The sequence below is a fragment of the Mytilus californianus genome, unplaced genomic scaffold (genome assembly GCF_021869535.1).
Source record: "Mytilus californianus isolate M0D057914Y unplaced genomic scaffold, xbMytCali1.0.p SCAF_9, whole genome shotgun sequence".
In the NCBI taxonomy this organism is placed as follows: domain Eukaryota; kingdom Metazoa; phylum Mollusca; class Bivalvia; order Mytilida; family Mytilidae; genus Mytilus; species Mytilus californianus.
In genome coordinates, this window is record NW_026262745.1 from 49,199,074 (window position 1) to 49,226,666 (window position 27,593).

The following is a 27,593-nucleotide window of genomic DNA, read 5'->3' on the forward strand; positions in this document are numbered from 1 at the left end:
TATTGAAATCATCTCAAATCAATTTTATAAGAATATCATACTTAAATAGTTAGAATATCACATTTAATTAAGTTTTAGATTTTCAAATATTTCCGCCTCGAGCATCACTGAAGAGACATTAATTGTCGGAATGCGCATCTGGTGCATACACATTGGTAACGTTAATTTTATTAATGTGTATGATTAATCAACACTATATTTCAAGTTCATTTAATTATGTATGCACTTTTTTAATTTTCAATTTTATTAGTATTTAATTGATACATATGACTGTGTCAGCGTGAATTGTACAGCTAAAGCAAGCTTATTACCTTTAAGCACATTGCGATTTGATTAAAAAAGACATACAGTTTTACATGTACACCTGCCTTCTAGATTGAAATCGAAAAATACATTTATACGATGTAGAAGTATAAAATTAATTCATAAACAATTTGACATAATAATGTAGCCTCAAATTTGATTGATATAATTTATTAATCCATATTTAAAAGAACGTTAATACACTAATCCTAATGTCGGTGAAATTTGTTCTATTTCCAAAAATCGGCTTAGTCATTAAAAGTTTTAGACTTTGTCTTGGTAAAATTTTATTGTTTATGCATCCGTGACAATACTATTGCTAGGTAGATTAAAACAATGGCCGACACTATAACGTAACTCGTTAACTTTTATGTACAAAACATGAGAAAATGGTTAATTTTCAGAAGATGATTAGAAAATATGGAAGTTCTTCAAGGAAAAGTGAAATTTCCAACATAAAATGATTGTTTGTCAACAGGTGTCCTTCTGGATCTTCTCTTTTATTCTTCTTCTTCAGAATCATGACGTCATAGGTAAGTCTTATTTATTTCTAATCTATGAAAACTTTGATCAATTATTTGGTATTTGTATTTCAAAACAAATGTACAGAAAGACAAGAGTTTACTCTATCCATATATGAGGAGTGGACAGGGGCTCGTACCCCCAACTCCAAATTCACTCCCCCATCTCCCAATTCCCTCAACTACTCCCACTTCCATATCCCATAATTGCCAGACGAAAATCGGTCAAAATCTGTTTTCCAGTAAATTCATATTTTTACTCCACCTTTTCCCTCGGTTCCCACCCCTGACTCCCGCTTCCCTCACCCTGACTCCGGCTTCCCGCACACTCATTTCCATGTTCCCTTACCCCTGTCCACCCTCATATATAAATGTTATTCTGACACCATTATTCTCTGATTTATATCTTCGTTCACACTGGAGCTCATTGTATGTAAACACTTAAGAGTTGCATTAATATCAAAAGAAATACTCCTTCAATTAAGTTATGGACTTTTTTTTGTCCGACAAAAGGTTATAGGCTACCCAAACTTTGCTTGCCAGACAAAGGACCATCAACGTCCGTCCGTCTAGCTGATTGTATAAAGATGTACCAATATTTGTTCGGAATGAAAACGTTAAATCCAATGTCTCATTTCGGGATAATGTCGACACCTTAGGGAAAACTTCCAACAGCTTTGTGGAGGTCCGTAGTGGTTTTTTCCAACCTTAACGAAGATGACCTCATTTTAAAATGGCTTTTGGAAGTTCCAACTATACTACCGTTCCATTCACATGCAAATCGATTTATTGTATAACTGGCTGTAGTCATGAATATATAAAACAAATATTTGACACTGACCGTTAAGAAAAGAACAATCAATTATCATTGTCTTAGAGAAAGAAAGTTCTAATTTTACCACAAACCAAGAAATCAAAAGTGCATGAAACAGACATCTATTTGTCATTTCGGGGCCTTTTATAGCCCACTATGTGGTATTGGTTTTACTCATTATTAAAGGCCGTACGGTGACCTATAGTTGTTAATATCTGTGTCATTTTGGTCTCTTGTGGAGAGTTGTCTCATTGGCAATCATACCACATCTTCTTATTTTATATCTAATATTAAGATGAATCAATAGAAATGATATCCGATTCCACTTAAAAGCGACTTTTAAACACCTGATATTCAAGTTTTGATGATGGTATTCATCAGATTATAGCTGTCTATGTAGTCTTTTGTATAGACTTGTTTAGTCTCTTTTTTCTTTCTCTTGGACATAATTGTAATTCTTCTTTTTATTGTCCTCTTCAACCTATGTTATCTTATATCACACCGGCTCTCAGTGGTCAGACGATCAATTTGAGCTCGCATCTCCTATGACAAAATTGGATGATTTATATTAATTGATTGCTGATTGCTAAACGTCCAGTGACAAATATTTCATGCATATTTGGCAATACATCAAATAATTAATCAAATAGGTAGGTTTTGAAAAGTGGTTGGGCTGCTGTTATGGTCTAGACTGTCACTGAAAATGACTGGGCCTAGAAACGGGGTATCGATTTAACCTCGGCTTCACAATCTGATAGGAAATAGAAGCTTACGATGCTGGTCGGTCAGTTCGTTCGTTCTTAAGTCCGTTCATATAACATTGTGTTGCCGATATTAACAGACAAAGTCAAACGGACGCCCTCCTTATCATGGATGTTACTATAGACCAGGATAAGTCGGGGAAATCATATTGCTATACTTCAGTTAAATTTGATGTAAAAAGACATTTAGTTCTTCACGGTAAAATAGGCTTAATCTCTTTAAAAGTATACCCTTTGTCTAGCTATAAGAAGCAATTCATAAATTGAGTTATTGGATAGTTATATATATAGTTGGAAGTCAAGTGACCATTAAGGCAGCCACTGGATTTAGGAAGGTGAAATAATTGCAAAATCCTTGATCTACCACGTCTCAATGACAATATTGTTGTTTCGTGTAGAGAAAGTACCACGCTCTCTGCACATTAAGAACCCTTGCAACAACTCTTTGTGGCGTCCAAAGGTGGCGTGTTGCAAGGTTATTTTTCTGTCTCTATCCAGTAAAGATACATTTTCCCAGTGACATTTCAAATTTCCCATCTAACAATCCGGTCGATTCCCTATTGTAGAACCTAATCATTGTAATTATTGTCAATGTATCATAAACATGCATGTTATATTTGCCACTGGACGTTAACCAAATAACAACATCAATCAATTAATTATTTTCATGATTGAATTAATAGTTTTCATTTGTTTTACAACGTAACCAGTTAATATAACCTGGTATGTTTGAGACGTATCAGCTCTTGTTTGAACATATATCATATATGACGTCAGTAAAAGGTCGAGTCAGGGTTATTCACTGCAGATCAAACAAATTTGAGTCATATGGCCGACACATTGAATTTTTTAAGACCTCACATGACCGATACAATAATAAAGAAACTCGAGCGTATTTACATTTCTTTCAATTTCTGATTTTCATATCATATCTATTTTAGATGGAGCTTGTCTATTTCCTATGAATAGTGGGACATGGCTGTCGACAGACAAAGGATCGCTTTCCATTACGTCCTCTATAATAATTGACTATCAAACATCAACATTTGGTAGCCTTAGTTTTGAATGCTATACAAGTTCTGGAACTAAATATGTAGCAAGGTAATTAACGTGTTTTTCAGTATAATGAAGAGTTAACTTGTGTGTAAGCCTATTATGTATCTCGTTATATAAAGTTGTATAATGCATTTAAAATGAGTCCATTTCTCACGAAATCTCATCAAATACATGTTTGTATCAAACTAAAGATATGAGATACACGCGCAGTTAATTGGGGTTCTAAATAATGATTATTGTCTCATTGTACAGCAAAATTAATATGATAAACGTACCCTCTTTCCTATTATGGGACGAGAAGCATTGTACTACACAGAAATGAGACCGATTGCTATGCGGTATGGGTTTTGCTAATTGTTTCAGACCGTACGGTGACCTATAGTTCCTAGCATCTACATCATTTGGTCCCTCGTGGAGACTTGTCTCATTGGTAATCATACCACAACTTTTTATGTTTATATTAATTATTTTGACCAGCACGTACGGTATAATATCTAGAGACAAGTTTGAATTAATTTAGATTAAATTATTATTGACATATACCTAACCCCTTTTATTCACATCCATAAATCTATGAAATATTAAAAAAAAGATCTATGTAAATACACGCATATACATGTAAATATGTGATAAAATCAATACAATTTAACCTTGTCTCATCCTGGAGAACAATAACGGAATGAGAAAGACTTCTTTCATTTCAACAGTATCAAACTTCGTCATACTTTAAACAAAGTAAAGTTACCACCAAAATTTTGACAAACTTAACAATAATTGAAAGAAAGTAGCTTGAAATAATGGTGCGAAACTAAGATAATAAAAATGGTGGGAAACTCTATGGTGTGCTATTATGGTTTTATTGATAGATAGTTGGTGAAAAGGCAGACAAAAAATCGTTAAGTAGTGGATAAATTTATTTAATCTCGAACAAAAAAATCATTTCAGCTCGAACAAAAAATCATCTCAGAAGGAAGAAAAAGAGAGTAGTTACAAAGGAATTACCAATAAAACAAGGAAACATCTTATCATAATGAAGTAAAATAAAGATTTTACTTTGATGACGATAACTGTAGACGGGTTTTTTTTTTCTGTTCTTTTCAGGCCAATTATTAGATGCTTTCAAACGTTTAATGTATTTGTTTCTGAATTTTTTTGTTTCTTTTTAGATAGTTTTTAGAAATCTGTTTATATAAGATAAAGGAATTTACTTACCAATATATTTACAAAATGTAATTCATTTTTTCAATGAATCGAATTCGAAGACAAACTGACATCGCCATGGAAAAAAAACGGACAACGTCGAAAAGACAAACAAACAGTCTACACTAAATAGACAGCACAAAAAACAGTGGTTATCTCTGGATCTCTAGAATAATTACCAGATCCTGCTCTACACGTGGCACTTGTCGTGTTGCTCGTTTTAGTGGACAAAAAGCTGCATGCATTTTTTTCTGTTTTAGGTCAACCACGTTTACGCGTTATGGTGTGGACGTTCGAGCTTATGTATGCTTCAAACTTGTTAAAGTCACCACGTTCCAATACTATTACTATGAAGATTCGGGTAGGTCGTTCTTGGTTCAATGTAAGGAAAATAATCCACATGTCCTTGATAAATCCTTAAGTCAACTTATGATTGTAAAAGGTTACCAATTCAACACTCTAATTAGATCTTTGAATATTGTTTTTATTGGTATAAATATTGATTTGTTATCAGTAAATTAAAACCATACTAAATAGAATTTTAATATACATATGCACTTTCACGGTAATACAATCTGTCGATACCTATATTTTGGCATTGTACAAGGTCATGTTTTTCTCTGACTGTTAATGACATCTTTACACTAAATACATTGGATGTTGGATGTGTACTGATTGATATTTTAGACTTATATACATGATTTTTTATGAGTTGTTATTGGCTTTGAACTAGCTGTTATTAACTGCGAGTCCTTTGTGTCTTTTTTGTTGTGAGGGATGTATAAATACCCTGCCACGTCCGGTCTGCGTTTTTGTTAGATGTTTTTCTGCTTTGTATCGATCTGATGAGTTAGGCCCTTTTCAACTGATTTTAATAGTTTGTTCATATGTTGTACTGATACAACCACTGTCCTATGCTTCGGGAAGGGGTGGAACCTTCAAACATGTTTAACCCCGCCACATTCTGTATGTGCCTGTCCCAAGTCCAGAGCCTGTAGTTCAGTGGTTGTTGTTGGTTTATTTCTGTCATATTTGTTTTTCGTGAATTGTTTTGTTATAAATCAGGCCGTTAATTTTTTGTCATTTCGGGGCCTTTTAATGCCGTCTATACGGTATGAGTTTTTCTCATTGTTGAAGGCCGTATGATTGTCTATAATTGCTTACATCCACTTCATATGAATATTTATGGATAGTTGTCTCATTGCCAATCATACCAAATATCCTTATTTCTTTACACATATCCTTATTTTATATACAATGAGTGATTAAAGCATTGAAGAGGCGCACTTTGCTTCCTAAACTGGTTAGTCGTTTCAGAATCTAAACATGCATGTATAAAAAAATATGAAGATGTGGACAATGATACAACTCTCCACAAGAGACCAAATGACATAGAAATTAACAACTATGGGTCTTCAACAATGAGTAAAACCCATACTGCATATTCAGCTATAAAAGGCCCCGAAATGACAAATGTATAACAATTCAAACGAGAAAACTAACGGCCTGATTTATGTACAAAGTAGTGAACGAAAAACAAATATGATAAACAGCAATAAACGACAACCACTGAATTACAGGATCCTGACTTGGGACAGCCACATACAGAATGTGGCGGGGTTAAACTAGTTTGAAGGCGCGCCAACCCTCCCCATGTACATTGTAGCAACGTCCAAAACAATGAACATGAACCAATTGCGTAATGTTATTGTTATGAAAAAAACTCTTATTTTATAGTGTTGAATTGTCCGATGCGAAAACTTTGAGCTGAAAAAAGTTATTGTTGTTCCATTTCAAATTTATTTCTTTTATTTGGTATTTCTTCTGTAGTTACTGCAGTTTGGGTACTATCAAGAAGTAACTCTATCCTAGTATATTCATTTTAACAAGCATGACGGGGACATTTCTTATAATCAATGCTTTGGTGACAAGTCCATGATTATGAATTTTAGTTTGGCTCGACTACCTGTTTAAAAACTAAATTTTCAGAGCATGTGGCTGTTTTATTTCATCAGAATTGCATATAGATTAAATGTCTCCTTGAGATAACCAGATTACCTCTTTTGAATCTTCTCCCACATTTTCCTATAAAGCCTCTGTTTGTAAGAAAATAATTCGTTCGTTTTTATATATTGTATGCTCTTCTATATACCTTATGTTACATACATTATAAATAAGGATGTTTTAGCTAGCTATGAAAACTGGTGTAATCCACCATTTGTTACATAAGGAAATGCCTGTACCAAGTCAGGAATATGACAATTGTTTTCCATTCGTTTGATGTGTTTTGAGTTTTTGATTTTGCCATTTGATAAAGGGCTTTCCGTTTTGAATTTTCCTTAGAGTTCGGTATTTTTGTTATTTTACTTTTTAGTTCTCACAAAGAACTCTTTTAACTCCGTCACATATGCACATGCGTGACACAAGCCAACAAACTCCTCAGTGGTTGTCATAAGTCATAATACATAAAATCGTGGAATATTTACCATTAGACGTTTAGCAAACAACAATCAATCAATCAGTCTTAAGTAATGCCTTTATGAAATTGTGGCAATTTTCAGCTTGACAAAATGTATCGACACATCATTGAAAACCATTCAGGTAATACCTAAAGATGTCATTTTTTTAGTCGTCTGTCTCGTCGATGTTTAACACACAAAGTCTTTTATGCGGGTCTGGGTGGAGTTTATATAATAGATATTAATGGGCAAAGAGTGCAGAAAAAAGGGCAATGAATATATAGATATAGAGAAAAAATACCAGAAAAAAATAGAGAAAATGGGGTACTCATATATAAAGAGTAGAAAATAATAGGCTAAAAATAGAGAATAGAGAAAATTTACAAAAAAAAGAATACAGAAATGAAGAACACCCATCCAGATCCTCTTTTATTCATATTACTTTCATGAATGGGAGGTTCATTGAATGTAAATAATTAAATACAAAAAAGGGGGAACTGTAAATGAGTAAATAGTTATAAGTTGCAAAAAACGATATTTTGTGTTACTTTAAAAAAAATCTGTATTTACAGTCGAAGAATCAACATTAAACAACGAACGAATGAAGACAGTAGCAAATACTGCAACTGTAACGGTCGATGATATCTGTGACAGAACGGCGTACGCATATGGTTCATATAACATTATGGTGCAAGATGGTAAGTCATTCGAGTGAGTGAGTGATTAGTGAATGACTGGTTGGTTGAATGGCCTGGAAGACATATTGACTGTATTTGAATAAAAATGCTGTATCTAATAAGTGCAAGTCATCTTCCAGGGTTGATCTACATAATATTGGTTGTGGTTTAAAGAGGAAACTAAGGCCATATTCACCCTGAATTGGTTTCACTCATATCTGCAAAATCAGAAAGTTGTTTAAAAAAACGTCTCGAATTTGAATATAAAAGAGATTAATTTATTTATATACTCAAAACATTTTTCAGCACTTTTACATTTTCCAATAAAGTCAAATTAATATTAAGTGATGAAAATTGCCGTTGAAGGCAATATTGCAGATTTATATAAAAATAAGGAGATTTGGAATGATTGCCAATGAGACAACTAGAAAACCAGAGTTCAAATGAAGTGGATATAAACAATTATAGGTCACCGTACGGCTTTCGACAACCCATCCCGTATAGTCGGCTACAAAAAACTCTAAAATGAAGTATGTGAAACATGTTAAAAATAAATCCATCGAAGGACACATTTAACCAAAATGCATTAAACATAATGTAGTTAAGGATGCCTCATTGTCCTTTTAATAAAGTTTTTTTAGGTTGAAGGTATGATTATTAAAATGTTTGCCAAACTCTATCAAACTATTTTAGTAAAGATTCAAGAACTTTTACAAAATGGTACTTGTGTGAAATATCATCATTAAAACTAGTCCCTACTTCTTTGAAATGGCTAAATAAAAGTACGAAAACATTGACGTACAAACCAAAACGAGACTATTCTAACATATGGCAACTTAATTGTCATGTTTTGGCACCTTAGCTGTCGCAAAAATTACTTCAGTCGTAGTTTGAACTACTTTATTACATGTAAACGATGTCAACGGCGACGACCTGTTTCAAAGAAAATGACATCATATGAAACATCCATCATAAGAGAGAAGCGAAAGATACCAAAGGGACATTCAAACTCATAAGAAGAAAAAACGAAGTGCATGACAACGCCATGGCAAAAATCCAAAAACGAAGTGACAACGAAGTGAAAAACGACCAAAAGACCAACAACAATACTCAAAACACAACATAGAAAACTAAAGACTGAGTAGCACGAACCCCACCAAAAATCGGAGGTGATCTCCGGGGCTATGGAAGGTAAAGGAGATCCTGCTCCAAAGTGATTCAAAATCAGTAGTCTAACTTTTAAAGTCAGTTATCCTTTCTTTCAGCGTACTCTGGATTATTCTCTATTTGCTTCATATTTGAAAAGCCACTTAACTGTAAATGTATTTAATAGTTTTAGTCTGATATTAAAATGCATTTGATGTGATTTCATGGAGTACGGATTCAATCGAAAAATGCATTTTACAAAATTTATATTACACGAATAATTTCAGACATAAGCAAATTAAGTGCCCTTTATTTCTAAACTGACATATTATAGTGTACCGGTACGTTGGCAAACACAAGATATATAAGATGTTTAACAAATACTCAATCAAGCAATCAATCAATTAAAAAGGACCAAATAATAGTTGGATAGTACAGTCAAATTTGGACCATATAGAGTGCATAGTAAGGCCATATTTTGATATCATTGAAACCCTTTGTTGTACCTACTATTTCATTCAAAGAGAAAAAAGAATACCCTCAGAGCAATGTAGGGCTTGCCAGATTGTTAGAAGTCATCCGGTTGTTTTTGCTGGGTTGTTGCCTCATTGAAGTTTTCACCACATATCCTTTTATTAAGAATGAAAATAAAATAATGCAAATATATGATAAAATTTACAAAGCTTTTAATATATGTTTTAGGATACGCATCTGAAGCAGCTTCGACCTGTTCCAGTACCATCCAGGGTGACTGGTCCTATAACTTTACTGACAGTTCAGGGAACACGGCGTGTGATTTTGATTCCTCTGTAGACATCTGTACAGATAAAAGTGCTTTAGCTTTTAATTACACACAATGTCCACAGAATATCATGTATTCAGGTAGGTGCACGAATAAATCTTTTTTAGTAGAAAATGAAAATAACATTTTATAAATTTTCTGCGTTCAAAATGCTTTTCTGGATTTACCTTCATTAGGAATACTCAAACAAAAACAATTGAATGACAAGGATGTAATACAAATTTTAATACTTACGAAGCTATATAACCAAAAGGGGGCTACAAATGAATAACCAAACCAACCTAAGTTCTGCTTTGCCTGAGGGAGTTGGAGCCTTTGTTTCTTGATAATTTCTAGATTTATTAAGAGAAAATAAAAAAGGTGTGTATCTTAAGTCTTAGATACATGATTTTTGTATTAGTTGTTATTGGCTTTGAACTAGCTGTCAGTAACTGCGAGTACTCTTAGATCTTTACTTCGTGTCTTTTGTTTTGTGGGAATGTATAAATACCCTGCCACGTCTGTGTTTTTGTTACTTGATTTTCTGCTTTGTATCGAACTGATGAGTTAAGCCCAATTCGACTGATTTTTATTGTTTGTTCATATGTTGTGTTGTTACACCACTGTCTCAGGTTAACATGTTTAACCCGACCGCATTCTATATGTTTTTGTCCAAAGTTAGGAGCCTGTAATTTTTATTGTCTTGAACATAAATCAGGCCGTTAGTTTTCTCGTTTGATTTTTTTACATTTGTCAGTTCGGAGCCTTTTATAGCTAACTATGCGGTATGGGTTTTGCTCATTGTTGAAGGCCGTACCGTGATCTATAGTTGTGAACTTCTATGCCATTTGGTCTGTGGTGGAGAGTTGTCTCATTGGCAATTGTGCGTTCGATTCCGATCTTAATTTATAAGATTGACAGATCCCCTGCCGATGTATAATGGTTCTCTCACGGACTCCGGCTTCCTTTGCCAATAAAAACGGGTCGCCACAGTAGTACTTAAGGTACACAACCACTTATTCGGGCCCGGTCGGAAAGAATATACAAGAATTAAAGTAGTACATATTTTAAACAAAATAGTTTTGACATGAAATGACTGCCACTTTATTTGAACTTAAGACAAGTAGCCATTAATGCTTGAAATTGCCGAATTTAACATAGAAAGCAATGGGCTATGAATTAGTGGTGTAATACCTTAAAGAGACGTTAATTAGCAATAATCAACCAATCCTTTAAAATGATATTTTGACTGCAATATTTATATATATTTTCTTATACAATATGAGTTCAATGCATATTGCATATTTTATAGCACAAGGAGAACTGTATTGTTTATATTCATCATCTGGAAACTCCATGACATATCAACATGTACTTAATTTGGACACAACAACGGATGAATCTACCACCTACAGAATATCATGTTTGGTAAGATCGCCTCTCACTTTGTTTAATAGCTCAATTTGTTATTTGATACTTTTCATTCAAACGTCTATAAACAATGAATATCCAACCTAAGGCTTAGTGTTATTTTCTTCCAAGTTAACAAACGATGAAATTACTTGTGATCCTGTACAACCAATCACGACGTATTAGTGTACGTATTTGGAAATTCTCAAAAAAATGCATTAGATTCTAAAACATCAAAAATTACAACGACAGTTCAAAGTAATTTCAAATATATTTCATATTAAAAAACTGTTTTGTTGAAGATAAAATATGTCCCTTTATTCAATGCATTATGTAACCATTCAGAAAGCGTTCATTACTGTGTGTATAAGTCACTGTTTTTGTTATTACATGTACGTCAGTTTGGTCTCTGATGCATAGTAGTCTCACTTGCAATCCTACTACATCTCCTTATTTTAATTTAGTTCTTCAAAGATAGCTACATGTAACTGCCGTGAGGGATGGGGCTGTTAAAAAAAAATATTAGGAATTTATTTTGAACTGATCAACAGTACTAACAACTAGTCTTATACATGTAGAAAGATGTGTACTCTGTAAAAAAGGCAACAGAACATACAAACAATTCCCCTCCCACTGTCTAAGGTTGAAGAAACTATATGTTTGCCTCACACCCTTGATCTGTTCATTCAAAAATTTTGTAAAGCCGTTGAATAAAAGCAACAAAACATTGTACTTACTTACTTACTTATAATATATTTACCTTTGAAACTCAGAAAATTCTACTTAGTCATAAGTGTAGAATAATGGAAAAACCCTTTTGTTTCTATTTCTCACACAACGTTTTCTGGAACAGCTTTCGCCCCCTTTTCTCAAAAGCACCTCCTTCCGCCATTGGTTTCAGTGGAATGTCATGTTTTTGTTGTTTTATTCAGGTAATATCATCCGATGGGAATACACGATACATGACACAATATCCAAATAATTGTTATGACGGACAGACTTCAAAATCTGTGTCATCTCCAGGTGCTTTGATAGAATTTTCACTGACAAGTAAGTGTTCATCGCTAACTTAACAAACTGACTTAAATATTTTACATTTATTATTTATATTCTTGATGGACATCCACTACTAAAATCTCGGAGGAGGAATTCGAGAAATGAAACTTCAACGAGACCAATAGCTTTTAATTTAACAACCATCATTTATTGGCTTATATATATAGGAATTCAATAAAATGTGATATTGAACATTTTATGTAAACAGTTCAAAATATTTGAACATATATATATATATATATATATATTTATATATATCTAAACATGTGACAACTTTATAACAGACAATCTCCATCGGACAACACGTGGTTATACAGGGCTAACACCATAATACATATATATAATGCGTCTCAAATTTAGCCCAACAATGTTAGATCTGTAAATTTGCGTTCGAAAATTTTTGTTCTTCCCTCAGCGGGATTCGAACCCTTGCTTCTGTGACATCGTGACAACTCCGCCTGCACTGTGTCCAGCGCCCCAGACCACTCGACCAACTAGGCTTTTTAAAGATAAAGCTTTCGTTAGTCGAGTGATGCCTTTCCTCGTCGGCTTTATTTAGGGCTGTAACACTGTACATGATGTATAATGGCAAGTAGGAAGGTATATCTTTAAGATAAGCTAATAGATGTTTTGTCCGTCGTAAAGGATGATAAAGTAATTACCGTGCAGTCACATCAAATTATAATTTTTTTCATTATTATAATATATATATGTACGTCTAAACATGTGACAATTTCATGACAGACATGTTGTTTGTGCTGTATTTAGACCCCTCTACCAAGAAATTTGTTTTGCATGCACACGTAAAAAAATTGCGGTTTTTATCCAACGCAATCATAGGTTTGAAACTTGTTTTCAATTTAGACTTGTTTATATATACACATGTATATATATATATTTAAATGATAATATTTAAGCAAAGTGGGATACTCAAAATTTAGGAAAGCAACTTTAAAAAATATTTCAGAAAAGAATCGTCATTTCATGTAAGGAGTGAAGGATGAAGATGGTGTAGACGTTAATATGACAAAATGTCTAGCATATTAAAATACGAGATGAATATCTTTACATTTATATGTACATTTTATAGAAAAACAGTAGCGGTATTAAGATTGAGTTTTTGACACCGTGCAATATTTCGTTACGTCAATAAACTAGATAATAAAGTGTGGTTTAATTTGCGTAAGATGATTTTGCTGGTTTTTTTTAAGCAATACCGCAAATCTGCCATTAAGCAGCAAACAAGTCTAAAGAAATACTACTTCAGTTATATATTAATGATTTAATCTTAGACATTGAAAGGATATTTTAAATGTAAAGTTAAAACATTTTACTTGACAACAAAAAAAACATACAATCTGTTCTACTTACCATGTTTTTGTTTATTTTTTCAGGTAGCTGTCGTAAGTGTCATATATTTACATTTAGTTTATTATAAAAGGATAAGTAAATTATTTTGTTGTCGTTTTAACAAAATCGAATGCAATTATTCTTTTTGCATTATCATAACCAATACATTTAAATTCTTTGTTCAATGTATGAGATAAACCAAGCACAAACAGACAGGAAGGGAAAATTCAGAGCATGTAAAGTTATGAAAATAAGAAGATGTGGTATGATTGTCAATAAGACAACTCTCCACCAAAATGGCCAAATGACGTAGAAGTTAACAACTATAGGTCACCGTTCGGCCGTCAACAATGAGCAATGGTATTATAGTTCTTATGTATAACTGTTACAGTATATAATTAAGAAGGAGAACTAACTTTAACCTTTAGTTATTTTTGCCGTGCCGGTTTCCGGGTCCGTTTTTATTATTATATACATGTAAGTTGATATTGTGTTGAGCTTTGAAATGAATATTAACTTTAAAAAGGCTTTTAAGAAAACCCAGTTCAAATCAGCAGTGATTAATTTTTGCTTTTTTGGTGTTGGTTAGTATCATGATAAGCTGATTATGAGCTATAAAGGTGCATCAAAGAATTGATTTAAGAAAAAGAATGGATATGACTAAAATGCAAGCGAGTCAAAAATGGCTTATTTATCAAAGCAACATCGATTATAGTTTACTATTTATCGCTCTCGCTCTTTTAAATTAGCTTACACAGAGGAAGAAAACTTCACGGCGGCAATAGCACTTGGGGTTATTGTTCCATTGATATTGATAATAATCATCGCTGTTATTGGCTACAAACTTTATCAGAACTATAAATTTTACCAAGAAAACAAAGAGGTTGACACGCCAAAGCCAGATCCAAAATACGCAAATGGCGAAATCCGTAATAAACGTATGTGCAAAAGTAACGGTGTTATGATTGACGAGAAAGCACTGATTAACGACACACCAAGAAGTGTTGAAATTCAGATAGAGGAAAGACCTCGACCGGATTCCACGCTAACTACTGGTTCACTTCTGTCGGCAGGAATTAGGCGCGAGTCTTCGATACTTCTCGATATTAACCCGTCAACTCGGGGTACGATGGTTGCAGAGTCTCTTCCGGAAGTAACCGAACCGATCGATTACTCATCTGAATATTCGGACTCCGATGATGATGACCAGGGTAGTGACAATTTTTTGCAATTGCGATCGACTGGTGACTTTCTGGATGGTAAAAGAGACGAAGGTTCTCAAACGCCAAATATTCCTCAAATAGTATTGGACAGTATAAGTCAAGGTGGAGACATTCACCCAGACCTTATATCACCTATTGCCGTTCCTCCTGCAATGACGACTATACCGGAGCATCAGTCTGATGCAACCCAAACAGAACAAGGAGGAACAAACAAGAAGAAAAAGAAACGGGTCAAGAGAACCAAGAGTGCATCTTCTACTAGAAGAGTAAGCTCAGCTTTGAAACGCCGACCTGGTAGCAGCATTAAAAGAAAGGGAACTTCAAAGCAGAAACCGGTACATATATATATGTAATAAAATTTGCGTTTATGTCGTTTTAACTAAACTTAAACTAATATTTTATGTTGTAATGTGATTTGTCTGTTTATATTATATGTTTCGTTTGTTTTGTTTTTCGTTGTCACTTTGTCTCTTCACTATAAATGTTTGACACATGAAAACAACAGTGCATTAAAATTCCCCTGTATGTTAACTTTTAAATGGGAACTTCTGAATAAATTATTTGTACAATTTGTGCCTTTGGAATTTTTGAATGTCAACTTTTTCCAGCATCATAGATACAAAAGATATTATATATATATGTATATTATGAATAATAATGATCTAATTAGATAATTAAAGTTGACCTGTCACATCAACGAAAATCTTTATTTCCTAAACACCGTTACTTGTCTCTTGCATCGAGTTCCACATGTTTTCAATCCTTAGCAATAGGACAATCATTTTTGATTTTCTGGGGCTCCAGGAGAATTTTTAGTGAACGGAATATTTGTTTTCACCTATTACAAGGCAACCTTATCTTGGACAAGATTATTTATTTTCAATCTTATCAGGGAAGTATATAATTTTCACCCCTCCTATGAAAATCAAATGGTAGTCATCTAATAAGTCATGTGCAAGATAGAGAATGCTACAGTATTCGCTAGAATATATTTTAGACAAATGCTGTACAGTTACTATATTTAATTAGACCAAACGACATCTTATTATATATTTTCGGCTTAAAATTAATTTGTTGAAACCATTTTATAAAAATAATGACATATTGACACACTGTACTGGTTTCAATACACCTTATCGCTATTCCCGCTTGACCCGAGAATCTGTCCCGCTCGAACTTTTGACGTCATACAACAATCACTTTTCCATTGTGGCGTCAGACATTTTCTATTATGACGTCAAAATTTTACGGGAACTTGTGTGATGTCCAGTAATGGCGGACAAATAGCGATAAGGTGTATTATCTATTCCGATTTTCTACTTCTGTCGTAAAAGGGAAAACATATAAATTAATGAATTCGAACCGCATGTCTGAATAAATTGAAAGTAAAACCCTGATATTTTATTTTCTAGGATCGCTATGGTAATACTGACGATAAATTAGTCTTTGGTACCCGGATAAATATTTTGAGGATCCGCCCCAAATCATTCAGGGTAGGTCACGCACTCACTCTACTAACACGCGTTGCGGCTTCCTATATTAACATTTGTAACATTCTTTATCGTTTCGATTTATTTTTCTAAAAAATACTTAAAAATAAAGTGTGAAATATTCAACTGCAAAAAATATATTGTATTTATTTCATAAACGAAGTAAAGTGATTAAGCAACTGTGCAGTCTCACACATGTTCGCCTCAATATACATATATATCTTTATACCATTAATAATGCTATTCTTCTTATACGTGATAAGTAAAATGATTTTGCATCCTTACATGTAATAGTAACATACTGTTTATTTCCTATGTAAAAAATAAGTTGTGAAGAGACATTCGATTTATTATCTTACAAATTCACTTAAGTAGATGGAGTATAATTTTTTATAATTTTTTTCAAAGTGGGAGGGGGAATGATTTACGAGATTATCAATTATTCAGATGTGATATTGTGATAAATTTGGCATTCGCTCAAGTAATCTAAATGAACATTTTGATAATATCACCAGGCAAAGTTAAGCTAAAGTGAAAAGGACTGTTTTAGACGAGTTCGGGTTTTTTTCACAAATTCTTTCTTCACTTTCTTAGGTAAATAACTTTGGCCTACTGGATAAAAGTTAATAAAAAAAAGAATTTCGAAGGCAATATACATTCGTTTTTATATTGGGGTTTTAACTTTAGTTTAAACTTAATCCCTTATCATCATAAGTTAATTCTTTAACATACTTAATCTTCAAGATATTTGTAATCTTGTTAAATCAGTGTAAGTAATAGATGTTAAATCAGTACATGTGATAGATATCTATAGAATGTATTATTTGAGAATTATAGAGTTGTTTATTATAAATAAATGAATTCTAACCTAGGTAACCTTATTTGATCTTAACAACTGGATAAAACAAAATATATTCTCCAATTTTTGTAAATACATTTTATTTAGCTGTTCACAACAATGGTATGTCGGTGATTTGGCTAGAAAGTACATGTAGGTATGCTACATTGAAACTCAAGTACTCGCCCTGGACCAATATTAAGTGAAAACATTGACAAAAAAATTAGCAGATACACTAGAATTATTAATCCAAGCTTAGTTGACAGGTGCTGCTCACAATGTACCAGTCTTGAACACCTTTGTTCATCCTATGTTTTATGGGGTTCGTATTGCTCTGGTCTTATGAGGGGGTGGACAGCTTTTGAGGGAGGTAGGGGTGGGAGACAAAAAAAAAGATTCTAAAAGTGGGAGGTGGGAGGTGGGAGAAGGGTACCCCCCTGTCCACCCTCTAGTCTCATGTTTATATGTGTTTTTTAGGGTTTTATGTTTCGCCAATAGAAAAAAGTCATTTTCATTGCCAAGTTATCATGTATGGAAAATTAGCATAATAGCATAGAAAAGATTTTCCACCCGATGACAGGAATAAACTATTTTTCTAACTGACCGGAAGAATAGGCACTGCCTAAAAATATCAATCATGCTGAAAACTACAAATTGAAGTCAACTAGTGCTTTGGTAAAATAAGATTACCTACCGACCCAATCCTTAGTCGTGATTAATCCAAATCGTCATGTATTTAATTCCTCAATAATACAGACGATTTAAAAGTTATGTCATTATCCCCCTCTTTTTCTAACTTAGCTAACATCATTAGCAACATTGCATTTGTTGGTAAAAATCTCTAAACGGTAAAGACATGCAATGCAATATATCACACTATGGAATTCTTTATCTTTTTGGGTTGTACGGTAAGATCTATTTATTTACTTATCTTTTTTATATTTACTTATCTATTTGTTTACTTATTTGTTTATTTATTTGTTTATTTCTTTAAGTTAGAGAAGAAATGTTCAGTAAAAATTTGAATATTTTTTTCTTTCTTTCTTTCTTTGCTTATGGTAATGTAGAGATTTCAGTGAAAAGTTTGTCAGTAAGAAGACATCCCTTTCTTTTAAGCACAATAAAGGAAAATTCGACTTCATGATCTTTAAGTGTAATAACCATATACATTTAAAATATGAAGGAAAACAGATATTTATGATTTTTTTAATGTAAAGCTTACCGGATTGGGCTGTCCTCATGGCAAGCTACATTTATACAAGAATAAGGAGATCTCAGTGGAATGATTGCCAATGAGACAACTATCCACCAGAGTTCAAATGAAGTGGGTGTAAGCAATGATAGGCCACCGTACGGCCTTCAACAATGAGAAAACCCATACCGTATAGTCGTATAGTTGTCTTAATATTTTATTATATTAGTGTTTCATTGTCTTAGTTTCTATAAATTGTTTGTATTTTGTGTTTCCTCAGAAAAAGAAGCAGGTTAATCCACTAATTACTGATGAAGATTGCCCAATTGATCCTAGTTTAAACGACCTAGATATGAGTCAAAATGATCAAATCATTGTACATTCAAATGGCACCAACAATGATAACAACACTACAGAAACTGGGGAGGAAAAAGAAATAGACGACAACACAACAGATGATACATTGAATTCAAATCCAAGCAAGTCTAACTTAAAACGAAACGAAAGTATGCTGAGGGAGAAAATATATAGACATACAAATAGGGATATCCCGTCTTCGAAAAGGAAAAAGAAACAACCAAAACTTCGACATCCTCTTGAACAAAAGAAGGTATTGAGGTTAAACATAAATACATTACATGTATGTTTCATTATAATACGTTATTTTGATTGGCTAACAACAATCTCGCGTCATTCTGAAATTATCCTTCATTTCAATATGAAATGTAACATTCGTGATGACACGAGCTTCCACAATAAAGTGCATAGGTAAATAAAAGAAAAACTTGAAAGAAATCGTGTTTTCATGATCATAGCAAAAAAATGTAATTATAAGTATTGAATGCTTCTTTTAGTAATTTTATAGGGTTGTAAAAGCGTTGACCGTGCGCACATTTTTAGAATAAAGCGGTTCCGCGCTTCATACAAAATGTACTTCGGTCAACGATTTTACACCCCAATTAATTTACAAAAACATGCATTCAATTCTTAAATGAAATCTTATATTTATATGCAATTTACTGTATAAAGCTATATAGTGTAAACTTGTTACACGTTTATTAACGTATGAACATGACCAAATAGAGATGTGAGGTTATACGTCAATTAGACAACAACCACAAGACAAAGAAGGTACCTACAAGTAAACATACGGGTTTCAACAATAAACAAGAGCTACTTCACTTTTAAATTTAGTCCAGAAAAGCTAGGAATAAATTTAACAACGACTTAAATGATTTGCCATCAAAACTGTATTTTCTAAATGACATTTAAGTAATTAAACCTTTAAAGTTGTTTTTATTGGTGTCTCTGTATTGATAAGCAAAAGGAGCATAAGTGTTTCTCGTTTCTCGTTTTTTATATAGATTAGACCGTTGGTTTTCCCGTTTGAATGGTTTTACACTAGTAATTTTTGGGGCCCTTTATAGCTTGCTGTTCGGTGTGAGCCAAGGCTCCGTGTTGAAGACCGTACTTTGACCTTTAATGGTTAACTTTTATAAATTTTGACTTGGATGGAGAGTTGTCTCATTGGCACTCATACCACATCTTCTTATATCTATAGACAGCATAAATTTTCACTTGAGAGCAGACAATTGGCGTAAGGCATACATTTTGTAGGCGACTGATTAAATCTGATTATATCCTTATTTTATGAATTATATGCATTTAAGAAATCTGTAGTAATGCCAAATTTCAGAAATTTATAACACGATTTCAATTAATTTCGGTTTTCTTTGCAAACGATCGAAATACCATATGATTAGTGTATTTAGGTTGATTGATTGTTTATCTGAGTTGCAATGCTATGTTCCGGTCTTTTTGTTGTTCCTTCTGTCTGTCTCGTATCATGCTTAAATTTTTATTTACGGTAGCTTACGATAAAGTTGTTGTAACATAACTTGAAAATTAGTTCTAAAGTTAATTATGATGTAAATTTCTTTAAATTTATACAAAATTAGGTTAGGCTCCATATTTTGCGATTCGTTGACTACGGAAATGTCATAGTGCTAGCGGGTCATGGTATCATATGGACACTTTTTATTTTGTAGTAACATTTAACCGCAGTCTTACTTTTTTATAACAGGGAGACCAAGAACCTCTGTCCGACTCTTGGTTTAAACATAGGAGCACTTCTGTATCTAGAACGCACAATACCTCAGATAAAAAAGACGAAACTGATGGTGAAGGGGTGAGTTTTATAATAATCAGATATATGAGTCCTCTTTATATTGAGAACAGAAATCATCAGCTATCTGTATCACATATTTGTCTTGTGTGTTACGGTTGTTGAGTAGTAGCAAGTTATGTAGTAGAGGCTTGTTTTTTAAGGAAGAGATTTTATTTTAAGATAAACCAATGGACATGAAAGCATATCTTACTTTGAACGCATTGAAGGCTTGTCCAGTGAAAGTTTCAATTAAAAAATTAATACAAATAGCAATTTATAGACCAGTTGTTAAAGGATTGGACACCAGAGAGGGTACATAATATCTTAAGCCTCTCCGTGTGTACGAACGATTTTAAAGTCCAAGTGTACCCCTTTCAATTGCTTTTTGGTGTTATAAAGAGGTGTTTCAACTCATCTTTGATTGAAACAAATGGAAGAAAACAAGGATAAAATTGTTTTGTCACATAAATGCATAAAAGCACCGAGTGTATTTTGTTATACTACTGCAATACTAAGTCGATGATTTTGATTTTTAGGACTTATCTGAGTTTGAAAGTATAATTTGGAATAGGTGAGACTTGCACTGCATTTGACACGATATATATTTCAAACGATATAGATAAACCGACATTGAGAACCTTTCTTGTATGGAATATATTATAAATTGTTTCAGATAGGCAATAATGTGGACAGATTTTGAAAAAATAAAAATAATACATCTCTGTTTAAATTTCGCTTAATGGTACAGTTAAGCAACATAACCAACAATACAACCTCTAGGACTAGCAAAACAAACACACCGACTAACTAAAAAAATCCTCTGACTAACAATTAATACAGCCCATACGACTAACAATACAGCCCCTCCGACTAACAGTACAAGTCCTTCCGACTAACAGTACAAGCCTAATTTCATGATACTACAACCACTGTACTGTGGAAATACAGTTTTGAGTTTAACCATTATTGGTCAACTAGTATAATGTTGCTAAGAGAGAGAGTCTGTCTAATTGCTTTATATATCGTGTCAAATCATGTTTTGCACAGAGAGCTTCACCATTTCCAAATGAATTGTTTTGAACGTTTATTTAATAGTCACGTATTTAGTAAATAAGACTTTGTATTGTAATAGTAAACACAATAACCGAAATACACAATATTAAACACGAAAGTCAAAAGTATTATTTTTTTTCACCATGCAAAAACATAACCAAGTCGGCTTCTTTATAAACGTATTTCAACAAAATGCTTCAATTTTACCTATTTTTTATATGAAATATCACAATTTTCAGTAGAGGTTTGAAGAAACTTCAACTTATTCAATACTTAAGATATTCCGAGAACCAAAAAACAAACATTCAATTCAATTCAAACGAAACGTCTTTAGTTATATACAGCGGTGTTGTTGCTGAACACTATCAGAAGTAATAGCTCCTAATAAATATAGAATATTAATAAATCATTTAACAATAACCGTATTTTGGGTTTAAGGTATTTTTTTTTTTTTGCAAATGATTATATGAACAATTGTATGATTCTGAAACACTGAAATTGTTTACATTTTTGGTTTAATTTTACACATGAGATATATTTGTAAATAAACGTACATTTGGTTGTTTTTTTATTTTAAATAATCTTGAAAATGACAAAAAAAAATATACAGTCGTATGTTTCTCGTGATTCGTCAATTTTGAGCCTTTGCTGTTCCTGCATGCAACTTGATCCGTTCACTTTCTTACGGATGAATATTTTTATGAACTCTATAATTGATTAAAATTATTTCTATTCAATTTTCTCTTTTTCAAAACCCCTTAAATTTGCAGCCACAAAGTTGACATTGCTAGATATTAGGAGTTGCTTACTGTCACTGCTTTTTTTCTCTCATTCAGTTCACTTTTCACATAGCACATGATATCTCAATCTTTGATCTGAGTTTACTTTAATGTGTAGTGACTTTATTTAACAAAACTTCTTTCCACTAAATGCGTTTAACCTTATTTTAACTATTTTTTTTTTCAAAATAGAGATTAATTTTAAGTTTCGAGCTGTAAAAAGTTTATAATAAGTTATGAAGACTGCATTTCATCTTTGCTTTGAAATTAAAGAATGTTTTGTTCAAACTTAAAGCATTATATTTAAAAAATGTATCATAAAAATCAAGAACTTTAAATTCATTTTACTCACTCCTCATTATATTTTGGATAATAATTTTACGAATTGTAAATTTTATAAATACTCAAATTTGTGGTCTTTATACATAAAGGTCTGATAGACTCCAAGCGTCTGCTCCATTTGACACTAGAGGATTGTTTTCTGGAAGGTAGGTTGTGGTCTATCCTATTCTTTTATAAACAAACAAACAATACGTGCATAATACAAGGAGATGCGTTTTGATAGCCAATGAGACATATAGCAATAAAGACCAAAAGGAAAGAATATGATATATTTATACAAGTAACCGTAAGCCCTAAAGGTACATACATGTATTGTAAAGATTGATATGTATGCTCTTCTGTATTTTTAAAGTTATGGTGTATTTATTCTTGGGATAACTTCTCTTATGTGTACCACATCATTCTCTCAATTTTAGGCCAGTTTGTATACTAAAATTTTCATAAGACGCACACCACCTATTCTTGGCCCTCAGTACTAGTCCTATCCACGTTAAATTTTTCACTTCAAAACATTTTATGGAAGCGGGATCAATATACCTGTATTTATACATCAGACCGTTCTGCACTGGTTACCGGTGAATGCCCTCAATTTTAGAATTCATTCATACATTTTTGTATTATTCAAAATTATCAGTAAATTGTGTGTTCTACAGGATCATCATTCCTTCACCTTTCATCTGATATCTTAATTACTAAAATATATGCTACATAGTTTAAGATTTTCCCTTATGCGTAGGAACTATTTTGTTTTAAATATGAACTACTTTCCAGTATGTTCTTTTTTTACCGGGCCCGATTAGGAGGTGTTACATCTTACAAAGTCTATCCAAATTATTTTTGCAAAGAATTCCGCTCAAGCCGGTGCTAGGAGCCGTCTTAAACTTTGCAGTGAGGTGAGAGCTTTTTTGCTCCGTGTTGAAGACCTCACTGTGACTTTGAGATGAAGAACTGCAATAAAAGCGCCGTTCCTTTGCTTTTTGTGTGTTTTTTGCTGTGCATGAACTGATTTTGTGTCATGGATGGCTACCATATATCCTTTGTTTTTCTATTATGTAAGTGCATGGATGAATGAAAGATTAGATAGGCAATCGGGTGTTGTTTAAGTATACGTACAAAACATGTAGGTTAATTCATTGGTCGAAACATTCTTTCTCTGGAGACCTTTGTATGTGAGAGTGTTATATGGGGTGGATGTTCAAATGCTTATTTACAGATGCAGCGTGTTTCGATTCGGTTCATCTACTGTTGACAGAATTACGATTCTCATTATAAAAGTATGATACAGTATATGACCGCAGCATGACACAAAAAAAATAAATAAATATGAATGATTGTTCCAGTAAATAGTCTGGCCTGTTTTGATTGAGTTGAAAATTGTTATGTAGTTGTAACAATTAAAAATTCAGTCTGTGTTTTTGATCAGCCAGAATTTCTGTATTATCATAATATAATATATATTCACGTCTTAAAATGTATTTGGTTTTTGCTATACTGTCATGTATAGTTCTCAAATAGGTAGTTTGTACTTTTTAAAACCAATCTACAGATAAAATTCACAAAATAATTAAGTTCATTTAAAAGCCAATATATACATGCCTTGATTTCCGTATATTTGTTGGTTTGAATAATAGAACCGTCTAAAGGTGAAAAAGAGCGACGGATAACATCAAACATGGCTCAAATTGAGTTATATCTAGTTTACCATAAAAAAATCTTCATGAGAAATAACTAAAATATAAAAGATAGCTTTAAATGTGAGAAAGGAAAGATTTTTAGTTTGAAAAATTTTTATGTTTCTTTTCCGGACCGTCCGACGTCCTTAACTAGTACAATATTTATTTTAAGTTTGGTGATATACATAACTTTCTATAGGATTAATATTGACTGACCAGACTTAAACATAAACTAGGAAAATTAGTAAAATTACACATAATTGCATTTTCTTTAAGCATATATCTCACCAAGACAGTGCATTGTATTGATAGCTTTAAATAGATATTCATACAACATAATATACCAAAAACTATTTAAAAGACATTTTCTAAAAATAAAAAAAATCGTATTTTTCGAGAAAATCCCTTAAACGTCTGAACTGTTTCCACCAACAATCAGAATGTTTATTTACTACAAGTGTTTGTATTGCATTACTTAATCCTCTTAATTTCCCATAATGTATTATCGCCTTAGCTTATTCAAAGATATTAATATGGATAATGGCTACACGAGTTATTTTTAAATTGGACAATTAAAACTGAAAAATTAATACGAATAAAATTACAATGAGAACGGTTTGAAAATATATAAATGAGTTTTAATTGCTCGATACGACAGACGCCTTAAGTTTATTTTCACCGTCGACATCCTATTTAATATAGGACAGCATTCTATGAAGTATTTTGATATGGGTGTGGAGTTGGGGAGGGGGAGGGGGAGGGGGGGTAATCAACTTTAAAGATCTTACTACTCCATAATAAATATATTGATAGTCTTCTTTTGTAAGTGAAGAGTGGCCCTAGAGGGAGGGGGTTTTACTGTTTTTCCGTCGAAGGTTAAGTAAATGGATTAATTTCATGTTGGTCACTGGTGAACAAGTCCAAAATGTTTTTTCTGTGTAATATTTGTAGTTTTAGTTTAGTTTTCATTTAATTTTTACCAGGTGGAATTACTTCTGCAGGTATTTAGCATTGTTTAGAAATATAGTGACCAAAACATATGGAAGGCTTCTTCACACGAAACTGATAAATTGATAAGGTTTTGCTTAACTTCCAGTTGCAAATACTTCATTCATAATCAAAACGATAATGAATGAACAAAAAACAGGGTGAGAATTTCCACTGTCACTGGATGATGAGGTTATTTTAGATCGGGTAAGATAAATTTTTTTTGTTAAAGGCCTCTTACGGACCCCTTTTCTAAGAGTTGTTGAATAAGATCTATAACACAGAAAGCGTGATATTCCCCCTACACGAGTCATCCGATTTCACGTCCCCATTCCAAACAGACGTGGTAGCGTATTCCAAAATATTACTTGCGCAAAAATATACCACAAATTGACAAATTTCCAGAGATCGTTATTGTTGTGTTCAATTTGAGTAACCCATAGCCGTTTATATACCGATGAAGCAATTCAGTACCACTATCTTTCTATATAGCTACCGGTACATGTATTTAGGGGCGGATCCAGGATTTTTGAAAGAGGAGTAATTCCTTAAGGCTGTTCGCTCCTCTTGTTTTTGAATTTTTGCCAGATTTTTGGAATCCTCTGGTTTTATCCATGTTTTGCCATTAAAAAATTTTGTCCACTAACTCCTACTTTTTTCATAATTTTATTACATAAAAAGCCATATTTGAAAATCTTCCAAAATCCTTGTTATTGTTTCATAGTTTTTAAAAGAGAAAAGCGGACAATGTTAAATGTATGAAAAATCTAGAGAGAATCATTTCCCGCCAAATTTTCAGTTGCTTATATCTCGAAAACAAGCACACGGACCCTTCATTTTTTTCTGCTTTTTAGTTCCTCTATTTATGTACTATCAATTTATAACAGTCTCTTAAAAAGCTTGTTATTTTGAAGTAGAGTAGCGAACATCCTTAAAACGGATTATATGCCAAATCTTTTTGGAAGATTTTATGCTAAATATCATATAAATCGTGAAAAGCATGATATAATAAATTTTATTGGCGATCCGCCATTGTGTATATGTCATATTTTCTTTTTCAGCAAGTATCACCTGAAGTAGATGAGTACGGGAACCTGTTACCGCAAAGTGATAATGACTCCTTAGAACAAAAACTACCCTTAACGCAGCAAAAACCATTCATGAATCCTAAAGCGGAGACAACGGAGGAAGTGTTCGAAAAAATTAAAACCATGTGGCAATTTGGAAATCGGTGGCTTGGAAATACGTATATTGCTCACAGTCCTAAATAGTTTATGCATATAGTAAGGAACTGAAGAATTATGAGATACATCATCCATTTCGGATATTTCATGTCATTGTGAACGTTTTTTAATGACCTTTTGATTTTTCTATCCTCATTTTTAAACGCGTTATGTTTTGTTACCAGTTGAAAAGTTTGTTGTCATTTGAACAAGAACTTTTTCTTGAGTTGCTAATCAGATATACATGTACCATTTACTATGATTGATCGTGCTTTTCTATTTGAACACTTAATCATCCTAACTAAAATATAATGTTTATAAAATTCAGTCTTTTTAAACTGCAAGTGAACGAGTTGTTTTTACAATAGACATTGTTCGTCAAATTTGAATTATGATTGTGTACTATATACATTTTATTTTATTCATTTCATGTTTTACTTGTAATGCTTTAGTTTAACCTGGTTTGAAATAAACTACATACATGATAGATATGCTCATTTGTCATTATCACTGTCATGTCGCACAAAAGCATCAACTGTTTGGTAAACATGGTAAATTTGATGAATCTTTTTTTTTCTTCTTTCTTATTCTATTAATGTAGTCTTATATTATGCTATGGAACCGATACGGATGTTATTTATTACTAAGATTATTGTAAACAGCTTGTTTTCCATTGTGAAGAGAACAATTAGATTCAGTGCAAAAAATTCGAAGTAAGCTACCAAATGTGTTTTTACAATATAGTTATTATGTTGTGCATGCAACCAAAGAACAATAACTGGATTATGTTTGAAAAGTGGCCACGTTAATAAGTTCATAACTTTTAATAGTTAAGTTAATATCAATATCAAAGATGCTCTCTCGGGTATAATCGTCATGTTATGTCCTTATCGAACCCAAATGCGATAAAATATTTCTACTTAGACAATGGAATTAAATTATTTTTGAACTTATGAATTTTATCTGAAAGCTTTTACATGTACCAAGTTAATAGTTATTTCATTAATAAAATATAGATATATGCGTCTTTCAATGTTATAAATATATTTGTTTCCAAATGTATGACTGCATTCCTGAACACTTTTTTTGGCG

The 27,593-nt window shown here is 32.6% G+C and overlaps 1 protein-coding gene across 1 annotated transcript; it reads left to right on the forward strand.

The window, feature by feature from the left end:
- Window positions 1–639: 639 nt before the first annotated feature.
- On the forward strand, window positions 640–27,527 carry LOC127715943 (uncharacterized). The gene is made up of 14 exons (XM_052222049.1): window positions 640–836; window positions 3,341–3,500; window positions 4,916–5,016; window positions 7,687–7,812; window positions 9,640–9,819; window positions 11,031–11,146; window positions 12,061–12,182; window positions 13,275–13,287; window positions 13,579–13,587; window positions 14,250–15,092; window positions 16,170–16,250; window positions 18,558–18,887; window positions 20,361–20,465; window positions 26,340–27,527. The coding sequence occupies exons 1-14, from the start codon at window positions 764–766 to the stop codon at window positions 26,547–26,549; spliced, it is 2,469 nt and encodes an 822-aa protein (XP_052078009.1). The 5' UTR covers window positions 640–763; the 3' UTR covers window positions 26,550–27,527.
- Window positions 27,528–27,593: the final 66 nt, after the last annotated feature.